The sequence below is a fragment of the Anolis carolinensis genome, chromosome 4 (genome assembly GCF_035594765.1).
Source record: "Anolis carolinensis isolate JA03-04 chromosome 4, rAnoCar3.1.pri, whole genome shotgun sequence".
In the NCBI taxonomy this organism is placed as follows: Eukaryota; Metazoa; Chordata; class Lepidosauria; order Squamata; family Dactyloidae; genus Anolis; species Anolis carolinensis.
In genome coordinates, this window is record NC_085844.1 from 156,676,720 (window position 1) to 156,692,432 (window position 15,713).

At 38.4% G+C, this 15,713-nt stretch overlaps 1 protein-coding gene across 1 annotated transcript; it reads left to right on the top strand.

Annotated features, from left to right (window-relative positions):
• The first annotated feature begins 1,623 nt into the window (after positions 1-1,623).
• On the top strand, positions 1,624-10,432 carry LOC100553385 (di-N-acetylchitobiase). Its single transcript, XM_003223063.4, has 7 exons — positions 1,624-1,918; positions 3,399-3,537; positions 5,375-5,583; positions 6,717-6,888; positions 8,370-8,467; positions 8,559-8,720; positions 10,074-10,432. Exons 1-7 carry the CDS (start codon positions 1,769-1,771, stop codon positions 10,260-10,262), a joined length of 1,119 nt encoding a protein of 372 aa, XP_003223111.2. The 5' UTR covers positions 1,624-1,768; the 3' UTR covers positions 10,263-10,432.
• The last annotated feature ends 5,281 nt before the right edge of the window (positions 10,433-15,713 follow it).

The following is a 15,713-nucleotide window of genomic DNA, read 5'->3' on the forward strand; positions in this document are numbered from 1 at the left end:
CCTGTTACCATAATCAATACTTTCAAAAATCTGAATCTTAACACATTCAATAAATTATTACCTGCAAAAAAGCTGCATACTATTTTGTCTAATGCTGAGACCACTATGTCAGACTACATAGAAAAACCACTATGTTAGACTACATAGAAAAGCCATTGAACTACGCAAGCATGTGGACAATTTCAACAGAAAGGAGGAAACCATGAAAATGGACAAAATTTGGCTACCAGTGTTTAAAAATTGTAGAATCAGGACAGTAAATAAAGAACAACACTCAGAAAACAGGGGAATTCCAGACAGGAAACAATCAGGGCCAGCTAGCACCTCCTAACAAAGGATTCCCTCAGGCAAGAAGCAGCCAGGCTTTGAAACTGCAAGGCCATTCAATGCTAATCAAGGTGGCCAACTGCAACATTCACACTTGCCTCCAACAGACAAGAGTTTTCTCCCATCCTGGATTTTCTAGATACAGTAGAGTCTCACTTATTCAACATAAACAGGCCGTCAGAACGTTGGATAAGCGAATATGTTGGATAATAAGGAGGGATTAAGGAAAAACATATTAAACATCAAATTAGGTTATGATTTTACAAATTAACCACCAAAATATCATGTTATACAACAAATTTGACAGAAAAAGTAGTTCAATACCTAGTAATGCTATGTAGTAATTACTTTAGTTATGGATTTAGCACCAAAATATCACGATGTATTGAAAACATTGACTACAAAAATGCGTTGGATAATCCAGAACGTTGGATAAGTTAGTGTTGGATAAGTGAGACTCTATATAAACTCCACTTGCCTAGCTTCCAACAGACCTCACAGCCTCTGATGATGTCTGCCATAGACGTGGGCGAAACGTCAGGAGAGAATGCTTCTGGAACATGGACATACAGCCCGGAAAACTCACAGCAACCCAGTGATTCCGGCTATGAAAGCTTCCAACAACTCAAGGACCAGATTTGTTTTCGAATTTTGTTTCATAGGGTTATTAATACTGAGTATATGATACGGTATAGGGTGGGGCATAATATATACTAGGTTTGTTTTTAATAGCAACTCTCAAGCAACCAGTAACTATTTATCCAGCATCTACCAGCATTATCCAGCATCCAGCACCTACCAAGGGCGCTGGTTCAACTGGGAGTCTACTGTATGGAGATTCCTCTGCCCAATTTTCTCAATATGGTCTCTTAATGCAGTAGTCTCACTTATCCAACATAAACGGGCCGGCAGAATGTTGAATAAGCGAATATGTTGTATAATAAGGAGGCATTAAGGAAAAGCCTATTAAACATCAAATTAGGTTATGCTTTTACAAATTAAGCACCAAAACATCATGTTATGCAACAAATTTGACAGAAAAGGTAGTTCAATATGCAGTAATGCTATGTAGTAATTACTGCATTTACGAGTTTAGCACTAAAATATCACGATGTATTGAAAACATTGACTACAAAAATGTGTTGGCTAATCCAGAACGTTGAATAAGCGAGTGTTGGATAAATGAGACTCTACTGTATTACTGTAAGGCGCGTCTTTTCCTATGGGGATGGCTAGCCAATAAAACGGGGCCGCCCCTTAAGCTCCTCCCTTTGTGGGCGGGGCCAGGCTCCCTCCTGTTGCTCTTCCGCCTCCTCGGCCCCTTTAAGGCTCTAGGCTCCCCTACAGCTCTCCCTTCTCCCGCTGCGAGCAAAGCGACTGGATCCGGGCAAGCGCCCGCATAACAGACGCTGTCCGTCCCCCCTCCCTTCCCGTTCTCGGCATGGAAAGGTTGCTAGGCAGCGCGGGCGCGCGCTCCTCCCTGCTCGCGCTTCTCGTCTTCCTGACGCTTCAGCTGAGGCTGGGCTCCGGCGCATGCCCGTGCCGCGAGCCCGAGCTTTGCAAGCCCATCTCGGGCAGCCGGGACTTCGAGGTGGGCTGGGTGTAAACAAGCAAGCAAGCAAAGCATTCTCTCCACAGAAAGGCAAAAACGGGGAAGGGGGGGGGGGGGGAAGGGGGAGAAGGAGGAAGGCGATATGTCAATTTACTTTTCCCAGTCATTATCATTGAAACGTTCTTCAGTAAGCAGTGGCAGTGAAAGGGTGCATCTCTACACTGTAGAGCAGGCATGGGCAAACTTGGAGCCTCCAAGGGTTTGGGACTTTTCAATAAACTCTGAAAGACTATTCTAAATAATTAAAAATTACAATTTACAGTCTGAGGAAGGAGAAGCCGAAGGGAGAGAAAAGGAGCCCAAGCGGCAACGGGAGGAGAAGGAGGCGATTTATCAACACACGATTGGTTGATAAAGACTTAAAATAGTGTATAACTACTAAAATAATGTATAAATATTAAAATAAATATAGTGTCCCTACTTCAGGGATTTTCACTTTTTGCGGGTGGTCCTGGAATGTTGTTTTGGGATGCGATTAATAGTAGTTAAAAGAATCAGATTAAATCAGGAAGTTAGTTTTAAGGATTTGTGTGTTTTTCTACACTAAGAATAGCCTGATCTGCTAGGAATTATTTTGTAACGTTGTTTCCCTTGTGATATGTTATAAAATGTTAAAACAATCAGATTAGATGGAAAGTCCAACTCATCTGACAAGCAGAAATGGGAAGTCCACATTATCTGACAAGCGGAAAAATTCCCATATGTGGGTCTATAGTTACCCTGAAAATACTAGATTTTCTAATAATTCTAATAATTTCTGTATAATTCTACGCAATAGAAAATTAAAATATTTCCTGTGATTGCTTCCAAAGAAGGGGGAATTGGATTAACAGCATCATTTTTGAAATCACAATAAGAATATTAATAAGAATATTCACATCTTGCATCAGTTAATTCAGATAAGCGGCCACAGCTCCTGCCCTCCAAGTCATGAATCTGCTTTTAATTTTTGTTTAAACGTTAAAGCTACTACTATCCAGAGTACTGAACTGAACAGCTCCCTTGAAAATCAAACTAAAACTTGGGAGTAGATTCATCAGCCCCTGAGATGGATAAAAGTATTTAACTTACCAGCTATGAGGAAACTGGATTTGATTCCCACATAAGGTTCTTCCTCTTTAAATCCACTTTTTCATAGTTTACCTTCTGAATTAGAAGCAGTTGTTCACTTGCTGACCATTTGTGTTTGAGGTTATATACAATTGCATTTTCATATTTATCTGCCTTTTCCCTTTCATAATTTTAAAACTGGTAAATACTGTTTTATTTTGGTGAGTTTTGTTTTTGTGTGAATTTAATGACTTCTGTTTTTGTTTCTGCAGTTGCTTACATGCTGATATTTTATTAGGAATTGAATTATTATGATCTCCCATCCTCAACTTTTACAGTCAAACCATGAAATGTTTGCAAGAAAAGACAGAGATTCATGGTTGTTGGTTTTTAATTATTATTTCTGCAGGTTTTGGTATTTGATATTGGTGGATCAAACTGGAAATACTACAACTGGACACATATTACAACAGTGGCAATATTTGGAAAGTATGATCCTGAACTTATGTGTTATGCCCATTCAAGAGGAGCCAGAGTCGTTTTAAAAGGTTTGTTCAAACAAGGGTTTGTTCTTAAATCTTTAATCCTCTTAAACCGTATATGTAGCTTTATTCCAAATTGAACTCTTTCAGCTTCAATTTTTTTATTTATTTTGTGTCAGACGCATTGCATAAATAAGTATAAAACTGATAAAATAGAGGGAGTACAAGCAGCTAAATATTTTAGACCAAAAACGGGCAACAGCAACTGCATTATCTGTAGCTTTAAACAATTCTTCCTCTGTGCACAAGGCAGGGCATGGTGGGCAAGCTGAGTTGTTTGTTCTGCTCCACAGTCGCACAAGGTGGAGGATTCTTCTAGGTAGTGCCATTTTGTCAGGTTGTCTTTTGATCTGCCAGCTCTGCTTCTGAGTTAGGTACTTCCAAGTTGCCCATTCTTGGTTTGCACTTGGAGGCAAACCCTCATGGGGAGCCATCCAATTGGGATTTCCTGGTTTAGCTGCCCAGGGGGATTCTCTTGCTGTTGCTTGGGGAACATTTAGAGGAGTGGTAGTTCTCATGAAGCTTTTCCTTGATTTAAGTCTACTGGGAGGAGGCTGATAGCCATGCAGAGGATGGCTTTCACAGTATTCAACCTTATTTCTCTCGCAGTTAGCAACTTCCTGTCGCACATTAGGAGCGGCAATGCCAGCTTCAAAATAAAATAGCAGGAGTAAGCATGGTTTTAAAAAGGAACTTTACATTGGAGGCAAAGGTGGAGATAGGGCAAGACCCTCTCATTCAGTGCCATTGGGTGAAATTAGTGAAAGGCTTCACATCTGGGGGCAATGGAAGTATAACCAGGACCTCATAGATATATCTTGCTTAGAAGTAACCTACTACAGTGGTTCTCAACCTGTGGCCTTCAACTCCCAGAAATCCTATCAGCTCGTAAACTGCCTGGGATTTCTGGGAGTTGTAGGCCAAAACACCTGGGGACCTACAGGTTGAGAACCACTAACCTACTAGGTGTTTCATACTGTTTCCACACAGAGCTACAAGCCCATCTTTATGCTGCCCTGCCATGCAGAGGTCTTTCAAACAATGTAATGCTGTCAACAGACTAATCTAGTGGTGTTACCTGAATCCCAAGCAATGAGATCACAAACGTTGAGCAAAATACCCTGTGACTACACCTATATTTAGTTCTTAAGAAAGCACTTCCATCCTTAGCTATATCTTCTTTCGCCTTCTTTTCTGTGGCCAAGTCCTTCAGGCCTTCACTTCTTCCTCTTGTCTATGATATTTTATTTAATGCCACTAGTGATTCAGTTGTATATACTGGTGTGTGTGTGTATGCATGTATGTATTGCCTTGGGTAGAAATTTCTCCTCATGGAAACCCCGACTTGCTGGTAAATAATTTTTGCCTTTCAATGCATACAAAGAGCTTTTGCTGCAAGCCTCCCATCTTCTGTGAATACCTATTCCTTCACTGATGTCATGGGTCTGTTGCCTCATGTGGGATTCTACCAGCATGGCTCTAAGCATCTCAGTGTAATAATTATATGCGTAAGGATAATTGTGCTGGACCTCTTGCCTGGAGATCTTTCTAGTAGGATGAAGCTGTCATTTAACTGATGATGGTATCATATAACTGAAGATGGTGCCATTTAACTCTACTGTATTTGTATATCAGCCCCCACAGTGTTGATTGCCCTTCCATATGAGATTAGGCATGTACTTTCACCACTTCATTTTCAGTCTTTCCAGATAGAAAAGCTTTTCCTGATCAATAAATCCCAATAACAGTTTTATTAACGTGTGTCATTATATTTGATCATGATAATATACATATTTTCTGTCATAATAATGTAATAGTCAACTAATCACTGTTTCTTTTTTAGGAGATGTAGCTGTGACAAAAATTGTTGACCCTGCCTTCAGAGCAGCTTGGATAAATCAGCAGGTGGAATTGGCTAAAAGGCAGTACATGGATGGAATCAATATAGACATTGAGCAAGAGGTGGCTAAATCTTCTCCCGAATACTATGCATTGACAGCTTTGGTTAAAGAAACAACAGATGCTTTCCATAAAGAGATTCCAGGATCACAGGTAAAAATATCTAGTCTTTCACAAATATTGCTTCACATTGACCAACTGCCCTATTTATTAATGTAAGAGATTTATATGCTGCTGCTAAAAGTATAAAGTCCCCAAAGTGCCTCACAAACACATTATTAACAGGATATTCATTATATAGCACCCAATTAGAAACCATTGTTTTATTAAATATGGATGTAGGGAAATCAAACAGTAGCCTAACATCAATAATACCAAACTTTGAATCTCTTAAAACCTGAAGTCAGTCATTACATATTGACTAATGGCAAATAGAAAATAAAAGTTATCAATAACATTTCTAACATGCTCTTTCTTACATTGAGCTCAAAGCGATAAACATAGCTCCAGTCCAGTCCATGTCTTTAATTGTAAAACAACCCTCAGTGATTCTATACTGTGGAATTAATGCAGTTTGACACTTGAACTGGCATGGCTCATTGCCATGGAATCCTGGAATTTATAGTTTGATGAGGCCCCAGCACTTTTTGCCAGAGAATGCTGGACCTTGTAAAACTTACCAGTCCCATGATTTCATAGCATTGAGCTGTGCCAGTTACAGTAGTAACAACCTGCATTAATTCTGCAGTGTAGATGCATCCCCTGTGAGGGAGATCAGGATGAGTTTAATCATCAATCGGTCAGTTTGATGAAAACCACAGCTTGATGGAAATTTGATCGGGTTTTTCATTTATCCTTTGTCCCAGGCCTGATCTGGAGTGGTGAATGCTGGATCACCCCTGGGATGATTTTAACCAACAACCCCCTGGCCACTGTGTAGGTGGAAGGAGTCCTGACTGTCCAGTAATGCTGAACACTGTTTGGCACTGCTGGACAGCCATCCTTGTTTTTCCCCTTCTGCTTATTGCAGAAGCCAGCAAGCATGACATGGTTAGGGTCAGGTCACTCATCACCTGTAGTAATATCAGCTAAGGCACCAGAGTGAGGCAGAAAGGGGGAAATCGCTCCCTCACCCCCACCACCACCCATCTCCCATTACCTTGTTACTCTGGTTAGTGTCACTCCAGGCGATGAGTGACCAACACTAGCGATGTTGTATCTGCTTCTGTGCAAACCTGTGTCAACAATGATCACAAACAGATTTTACCCCTTTGTTTCTCTGACAGGTAACCTTTGATATAGCTTGGTGTCCAGATTGTGTAGATAAAAGATGTTACAATTACACTGGGATTGCCGAGTCCTGTGATTTTGTGTTCGTAATGTCTTATGATGAACAGAGTCAGGTGTGGTCAGACTGCATAGCAAGAGCAAATGCTCCATTCAATCAAACAATTGCTGGTAAGAACCAAAATAGAAAAAATGCTGAGGTTGGTTTTTGAAGGGTTTGGGGGAGAAATGCTTGATTCACTATTTCATGAGTAATAAAGTTTATTTTAAGTAACATTTTAATCCTGCGCTTCAGTCAAAGAAGTTCCCAGAAGAGTAGACAAAAATCCCTGAACTGTGTTTATCACATAAAATTAGACTGCATGGTATGCATATAATTCTTAAAAATATAGGCTGTGGTTTACCAGGAAATAAGTCCCATTAAATAGAGTGAAAGATATTTTTGAATAGCCAAGAATAGGAGGATAGCTGTGTTAGTTTTTTCAAACGATAACATCTCTGTAATGTTACAGACAGAAGATCAAGCTGTTATGATTCAAACTAAATAAGCATTTCATTTTTCATTTCATTTTAGTTGTTTATAAAATAAAAACAAAACATTTACATTAAGAATAAGAATCATCAGTCTTGCTTAAAAGCAAAACCTTGTCATCATTTATTCTTGGAAAAAAGTATCTTGGCATATTAAAGCCACATGAGAGTGCTGCAATACACATGCAAGTTGAGCATCTCTTATCCAGAAATCCAGCATCTGAAATAATTCAAAATCCTAATTTGTCTGCTCATTTGGCTGAGATAGTGACACTTTTGCTTTCTGATGGTTCAGTGCACATGCACTTCGTTTCATGCACAAAATGTATAAAAATATTACATAAATAACCTTCAAGCTCTGAGGCAGAAATAAATTCCACGTTTAGACTTGAGTCCCATCTCCAAGATATCTCTTTATGTACATATATATGCAAATACAGGTATTCCAAAATCTGAAAAAGTCTAAAATCCCCCCAAAATTAAATGATCCCAAGTGTTTCAGATAAGGGATAGTCTACCTGAATTTGGCTAACTGAAATAGCAAAAAAATTACTTCTTACTTTTTCTTGCTTCCAGTTACATATACAGTAGAGTCTCACTTATCCAAGCTAAACGGGCCAGCAGAAGCTTGGATAAGTGAATATCTTGGATAATAAGGAGGGATTAAGGAAAAGCCTATTAATCAAATTAGGTTATGATTTTACAAATTAAGCACTAAAACATCATGTTATACAACAAATTTGACAGAAAAAGTAGTTCAATACGCAGTAATGTTATGTTGTAATTACTGTATTTACAAATTTAGCACCAAAATATCACGATATATTGAAAACATTGACTACAAAAATGGCTTGGATAATCCAGATTCTTGGATAAGCGAGGCTTGGATAAGTGAGACTCTACTGTATTCTTATTTAAGGTGTTCTTTTCATGACTATGTTAAAAATAAATCCCATGGAAATTAAAAAAAACATTCTTAAAAAGATAGCTGAATGTGAAAGAGACTTTAGCTTGAATGTCTGTCTTAGTGACTTTTAATTTATTGTTTTTGTTATAAATGTTCCTGCTGTATTAAAAAAAAATACAAGTATTTTGAACTTTCAAATTATATATTAAATTAGGATATGAACAATACATTCGCATGGGCATTGATCCATACAAGATTGTGATGGGTGTTCCATGGTATGGATATGATTATACCTGTCTAAGCTTAACCAAGGTAAGAGAAAGAAAGGCTTTGCGTGTGGATTTTAAAACTATATCTTCTTGGTATTTTATTATATTATGTAACATAACGTGCCTTTCTTCAGGATCACATTTGTTCCATAGCAAAAGTCCCTTTCCGAGGGGCTCCGTGTAGTGATGCTGCAGGACGTCAAGTCCCCTATAAAGGAATAATGTCTCAGGAAAAGTCTTCTTTTACTGGGATCCTATGGAATGATGAATACGAAGCCCCATTTTTAGAATACAAGGTAAGTTGCAAGTTTTAAAAAAAATACTTCCTCAAAGTTATTTTTATATATTTTGCAGAAGTGCTCCACAAATACAAATTAGCAATGTTGTTTGTTTAGAGAATAATCTAGAAGCCATTACTGGGTGAAAGAGAAAGCAGAAAAAGTAGAGAATAACAATCTCTTTCATCTTCCCCAAACCTGCAGTTCTTTAGACAGAGTGTAAGATAAATCACGTATGCAAAATTTCATGGTTCTCCTTGAGTACAAAGCAGATAGAAAAATTAATTCAGTAATATTATATCTGTTCTCTTCCCTTCTACTTTCCTCAAATTCTCCACATAAATGCTTACCTGCACAATGTACTGTTCAGCTATTCTCATTATGGTCTTTCATTTGGTTACGTAATGCAAAATAACTTAGAAAACAAAATCAAAAATAACAGTTGCCCTGTGTATTGAGATCTTCTGGGGAGCCCCTTTCCTCTGAACTACTACCTGCACAAAAACATCTGGTGTTAACAGGAGACAGGGCCTTTTTTATGACTGCTCCTGGGTTCTGCAATAACTCCTTCCTACAAAAGTTAAAACTTTCCCTCCTCCATACTGTCTTTTCAGAAACTCAAATACTTTTTTGTTTCAGCAAGCCTTTGAAGATAACTCAAGGGGCTTTCATCATCTGCTATACTGTCTCTTTGATGCTTTCTTTTTAATGCCTATGCTTTCAATTGGTACTAATTTCATTGATAAGTTTAATTATTTATTAAACTTTTGTACAAGAGATTATTTAGCTATGTTAAATAAACTGTTATGATCTGTTTTGAATGCTGGATTGCTGACATCTGCAAGAGGGAAAGACAAATATGAAATCTGTAAACAAGTGGGGAGGCTTTTTTTTTCTTTCAGAGCAGAATATAGGATTACAAAAGGAAATATAAACAATGGCAAAAAAGCATCAAACACAAAGCAGAAATAAAAGAGCAATTAAAAGGACTCAGTCAAAAATTTCAGTGCTTTAAAAAGCTATCAACTCCCTTATTTTATGTTAAAGTTATTACAGAAAAGTTTCTTTGCCAGTATATTCTTCCAATGCAACCCTAATCCATAGGGTCCCTTGAATTTTTCCTGCATGTATAGGAACACCAAAACCTGTAAGGCTGGTTTGAAAATAATTCAGGAGGCATGCTAATGTAATACTGTGCAGCGTCCTTGTTTCAAAAAGCAGAACCAAGTACAAACAGATGGTTACCAACAGCATGCACTTCTTCCTGTAGCCATAATCAACCTATTTTAGCTGAATATGGGAATACCTAAAGTTATGAGCTTGGTTTAAAAAGAGACGTTTTAATGTGCTCTCTTTTTTATTATTTTGTAGGCTCCAAATGGTATTTTTCATCAAGTGTGGTTTGATGATCCCAGAAGCATTTCTCTGAAAGCAGCATATGTAACAGAGCGTGGCTTAAGGGGTATCGGTATGTGGAACGGAGATTGCCTTGACTACTCAGGAGGCTATGTCGCACAAGAGCAAACAGAAGCTATGTGGGAGGCCTTGACCCCAGATTGATCTCATTAGGAAACTTGTCCTTGCTGTGTGGATCTTTTCAATTGTGTAATATTTCTTTTCTTAATTACATGTTAATAATTTTAATGCATTATTGTCAAACATTGTACCTTTTGGCAAAAGAACAAATGAACGAACATAATCAACAGAGAAATAAATTAAATTAATCCAAACTATCTTATCCCATTTATGTTTTCTTCCATCTCTGTACTTGATTTTGTTAGCTATGAGTATGGTCACCAGGAATATGCAGAATGGAGGGAAAGCAAAACAACACAAAATGAAAATAGAACTTACATATATATCCCCTCTTTCTTCCATACTTCTTCTATGTCTATATATCTTTCTGCATATTCCCTTCAGGATAACAGTACTCAAGTAATCTGTAATCCACAATTTGATTCCTGAATTCCTATTTCCAAGGAGATAGGATAATAGTGATGGATTCATAAGGAAGCAAAAGCTTAAAACAAGCTTGTAAAATGCAGGCTTGACAATGCTATAGTTAGGTGGATTGGGAATTGGTTGACTGTCCAATTCCCAATCCTACAGAGAAGTGATCCGTGACACAGGGTTCTGTTCTGGGCCCAGCACTATTCAACATGTTTATAAATGACTTAGATGATAGATTAGGGAGCATGCTTATCAAATTTTCAAATGACACCAAATTAGGAGTGGTAGCTAATATCTCAGAGGACAGGTTCAGAAATGACCTTAAAAGATAGGAGAGCTGTGCCAAAATTAACAAAATGAATTTCAACAGGGATAAATGTAAGATATTACACTTTAGGGAGAAAGGCTGAAATGCACAAATATAGGATACCTGGCTTGACAACAATACATTTGAAAGAGTTCTTAGAATCTTAGTATCTTAGTAGACCACAAGCTTAACAGAAATCAACAGTGTGATGCAGCATCTAAAAATGTCATCACAGTTCTAGGCTGCTGCATCAATAGGAGTATAGTGTTAAGATTGGGGGAAGTCATAGTCTCACTCACTTCTGCTTTAGTCAGACCTCACCTGGAGTACTGTGCCCAGTTTTGGGCACCACAATTCAAGAATACTGGCAAGCTGGAAGGTGTCCAGAGGAGGGCAACTAAAATGATCAAAGGTCTAGAAACCATTCACTGTGAGAAAAGGCTTAGGGAACTGGATATGTTTAGCTTGAAGAAGAAAAGGTTGAGTGGACATGATAGCCATGTTTAAAGGATGTCACATTAAGGAGGGAACCAGTTTGTTTTCTCATGTTCCAGAAACTAAGCAATGCTCCAGAAACAGCAATGGATTTAAAGTATAAGAACAGAGATTCAATCTTTTTTTGTGTCAGGAGCAACTTGAGAAACTGCAAGTCGCTTCTCGTGTGAGAGAATTGGCCATCTGCAAGGGCGTTGCCCAGGGGACACCCAGATGTTTTGATGTTTTACCATTTTGTGGGAGTCTTCTCTCATGTCCCTGCATGGGGAGCTGGAGCTGACAGATGGGAGCTCACCCTGCTCCTTGGATTTCAACCGCCAACCTTTCGGTCAGCAGTCCTGCTGGCACAAGAGTTTAACCCACTGTGTCACCAGGGGCTCCCAAAGATTCCACCTAAACAATAGGAAGTTCTTCCTGAAGTTAAGAACTGTTCCCTAATGGAATATGTTTTCTTGTGATTGCCTCAAAGTCTGTTTCTCTGAAGCTTTTTAAATAGTGACTGGAGGGCTTTCTGTCCGGTGTGCTTTGGTTGTGTGTTCATGCATGGCAGGGGGCTGTACTGGATGACCCTTGTGGTCTCTACCAACTCGGTGATTCTATACACAACATACTATCTACAGAAATCAAGATCCATTATTTTCAGTGGAATGGCAAGAGATTGGACCAGTTAATCAGTAACATTCTCTTTGGGGGTGAAAAAAAGAGAAAAAAATCTGTAACATTCTACCACTGAGGTCAAAGTGCATAATTAATGTACTTATCTCATTCAGCAGATGGTGACTGCTGTGCTCAGGCAGAAATATCCTTTACCTTATCCTCTACAATGTTTTCTATGTTGGAACTTATGATTAGTTTTTTTCTCCTTGTGTGATATTTTCATTTTAAAAAAATAATGAGAGCAAATGTTTGTTTACAAACATACTGTTCTGATTTATCTGTGATGACTGCCAACAGCTTTCTAAGGTTTCAGATAGAAGTGTTTCCCAGTCCTACCTGAATAGCATGTGCTTTGTCACGGAGCTATAGGCCTTCTCCAAGCATTTTTTCAGTTTCTCACACATCCCCAAAATGACTTTACATATTCTTCTCAAAGTTCCAGGCAGCCTTTTCACATCCTCCAAATAGCAATAATGGATAGATGAAACTTATGACATGCAGCATTGACAACCAAGCAGTAGGAATTAATAATGTTGTTTTATCTCAAAATCTAATTAATGATTTCAGTTAAGTTACCGTAGTCATGTTTCTCTGTTAAAGTATTTTATACATTTATAAATTACTTCATATTCCTATTTCTATCATGCAAACATATGGATTTTGGGGGGTTTCTTGTTTATACTATACCAAAGATGTCCTATCCTCAAATAAGGCACATCTATATATATAAAAGGGTAAAGTTGTTTGCGCCGTGACTATAACAACACAACTAAACGCCCCAGAAATACGAAACTTGGCAACACAACGCAAAAGCCTTGCCTCACGGTTGTTACAACACAACCACACCACAAAAACATAATCCCGAGCCACAAAACCGAAAAAACCGGCAAAGATGCACAATGCAACTACATGACCCAAACACACGAAACTTGGCAACACAACCCAAAATCCTTGCCCCTAGGTGCCGACAACAAAAAGAAAAGAAAAATAAAGTCCTAATTAGAGGGAAAGGAATAATTGTTTTTATCCAATTGCTGCCAGTTAGAAGGCTAAGCTCCACCCACTTGGTCTCCTAGCAACCCACTCAGCCCAGGGGGCAGGCAGAGTTAGGCCTCACCTAGGCCTCTTTCACACTGCCTATAAAATACAGATTATCTTATTTCAACTGGATTATATGGCAGTGTAGACTCAAGGCCCTTCCACACAACTATATTACCCATTTATAATCTTGTATTATTTGATTGGAACTGCATTATCTTGAGTCCACACTGCCATATAATCCACTTCAGTGTGCATTTTATACAGCTATGTACAAGGGGCCTCATATAATCCAGTTCCAAGCAGATAATATAAGATTATAAATATACAGTAGAGTCTCACTTATTCAACATAAACAGGCCGGCAGAATGTTGGATAACTGAATATATTGGATAATAAGAAGGAATTCAGGAAAAGCCAATTAAACATCCTATTCCCTCACGACCCTATCTGCTGCCAAACTGCCATCCATGTCTATGCCAGGCATCCTCAGAGATTATGAGATCTGTTTGAAAACAGACAAGTGGGATGTTTATTTCTATCTCACCAATGATATCCAGGATGGGACAACTCTTATCTGTCTGAGGCGACTGTGAATGTTCCACTTGCCCACCTTGATTACCACAGAATACCCTTCCACCTTCAAGGCCTGCCTACTTCCTGCTTCGGAGGGGAAATCCTTGGTTGGGAGATGTTAGCTGGCCCTCAGTTCATCATGTCTGGAATTCCTTGATTGCTCAGTGCTGTTCTTTAGTCCTGATTTCACAGATTTTTTAAATACTGGGAGCCACATTTTCTTCATTCCAGGCAGGCACGAACCATCCAGGCTTTGAAGCTACAAGGCTATTCAGTGCCAATTCCAACATTCACACTTGCCTAAAGCAGACAACAGTTCTTTCTTCCACCCTGGTCATTCCACAGATATATAAACACCACTTGCTTTCGTTACAACACATTTCACAACCTCTGAGGATGCCTGCCATACACGCAGGCGAAACATCAGGAGAGAATATATTTGGAACATGACCAGGCAGACCACAGAACTCAGAGGAACCCAATACAAAGAGAAACAAAAATAATAAAATAAATACAAAAAATACATAAAAATAAAATACAATAATACAATTAAAAAAACATAAATAAAAATAATATAATCAAATAATAAAATATAATACATACAAATAATAAAAAATAAATAATAATACAAGAATAAAAAATAAAATACATACAAATAATACAATAAAAACAATTTAAAACACTAAGAAATTAATACAATAAAATACTATAACAGAAAATAACTAAAAATAATAAAATAAAATAATAAAATATAATAAATAAAACCCCAAGATAAGTTACAATAAAAAAATTAAAAAATACAAATAACATCAAATAAAAATTCCACAACAATTTTTAACCAATACCACCACCACTTTGCCACAGCAACGCGTGGCCGGGCACACCTAGTATATATATAAATGTAATGTGCTGTTTTACTATGGAGTAAACAGCAAAACCATTGAACCAAATCACACCAAATTTGGTCACAAAAGACATAGTCATCCAGTCTAAGTCTGTCAAACAAAAAACCTAGAAAAATAAAGCCCAAATTAGAGGATGAGAAAGAGCTGTTTTTCCCCTTTAGAAACGGCTCAGAAAGGCATTCATACTTGCCACACCAAGACTATTAATTGCTATTCAACCTGGGCAACCAAGGATTCCACAAGGTAAAAAGTGGCCAGACTTTTAAGCTGCAAGACTATTCAATGCAATTCAAGCTGGCCAAACAATGATTCTCCTACAAAGCAAGTAGCCAGGCTTCAAAGCGGCTCTTTGATTGAGGGTGCTACTCCAGCTCGCCAAACAAGGATTCCTCTAGCTATAACACAGCCAGGCATTGAAGCTGCAAGGCTATTCAGTGCAATTCAACCAAACCAACAAAGGATTAACCTTGATAGAAGGCGGCCAGGCTTTGAAGCAGCGATACTACTCTGTACTATTGAAGCTGACCAACCAAAGATTCCCCTAGGTAGCAAGCAGGCAGGCTTTGAAGCAGCGAGGCTATTCATTGCTATTCTAGCAGCCCAAAAAACCACTCCCCTAGAACGCAAGTACCCAGTCTTCCAAGCAGCAAACCTATTCCATTGTATTCCAGCTCACCAAACAAGGATTCCCATAAGAAGAAAACGGCCAGGCTTTGAGGCTGCAAGGCTATTCACTGCTATTACACCTGGCCAACAAAGGATTCCCATAAGTCACAGCAATGCGTGGCCGGGTACAGCTAGTCCTTTATAAAAATGACACATGCTCATCCTGTAAGGGACAAATCTCCAACCCTCAAATATGGGACATTTCTTATAAGAGACACCTGGTAACTGTACTTCCTTAGGATAAAACAAATTTATTTCTTTTTGGTCAGAGGTCAAGCTTACACTCCTAGTGTGAGAACTGCTTGCTTTTAAATCAAATCAAACATTTTCATTTTTGACTTAAATATGGGTTTACATTTAGCAGCATCCAAGGTCCAAAAATCACAGGTCAGACGCACTTACAAGATCAGGCTGTTA

Bases quoted from the DNA above. Each gene is read 5' to 3' on its own strand.
- LOC100553385 (XM_003223063.4), top strand. From the start codon at position 1,769: ATGGAAAGGTTGCTAGGCAGCGCGGGCGCGCGCTCCTCCCTGCTCGCG. The intron at 5,584-6,716 runs GTAAAAATATCT...TTTCTCTGACAG, and splicing joins AAGAGATTCCAGGATCACAG to GTAACCTTTGATATAGCTTG. The intron at 8,721-10,073 runs GTAAGTTGCAAG...ATTATTTTGTAG, and splicing joins CCCCATTTTTAGAATACAAG to GCTCCAAATGGTATTTTTCA.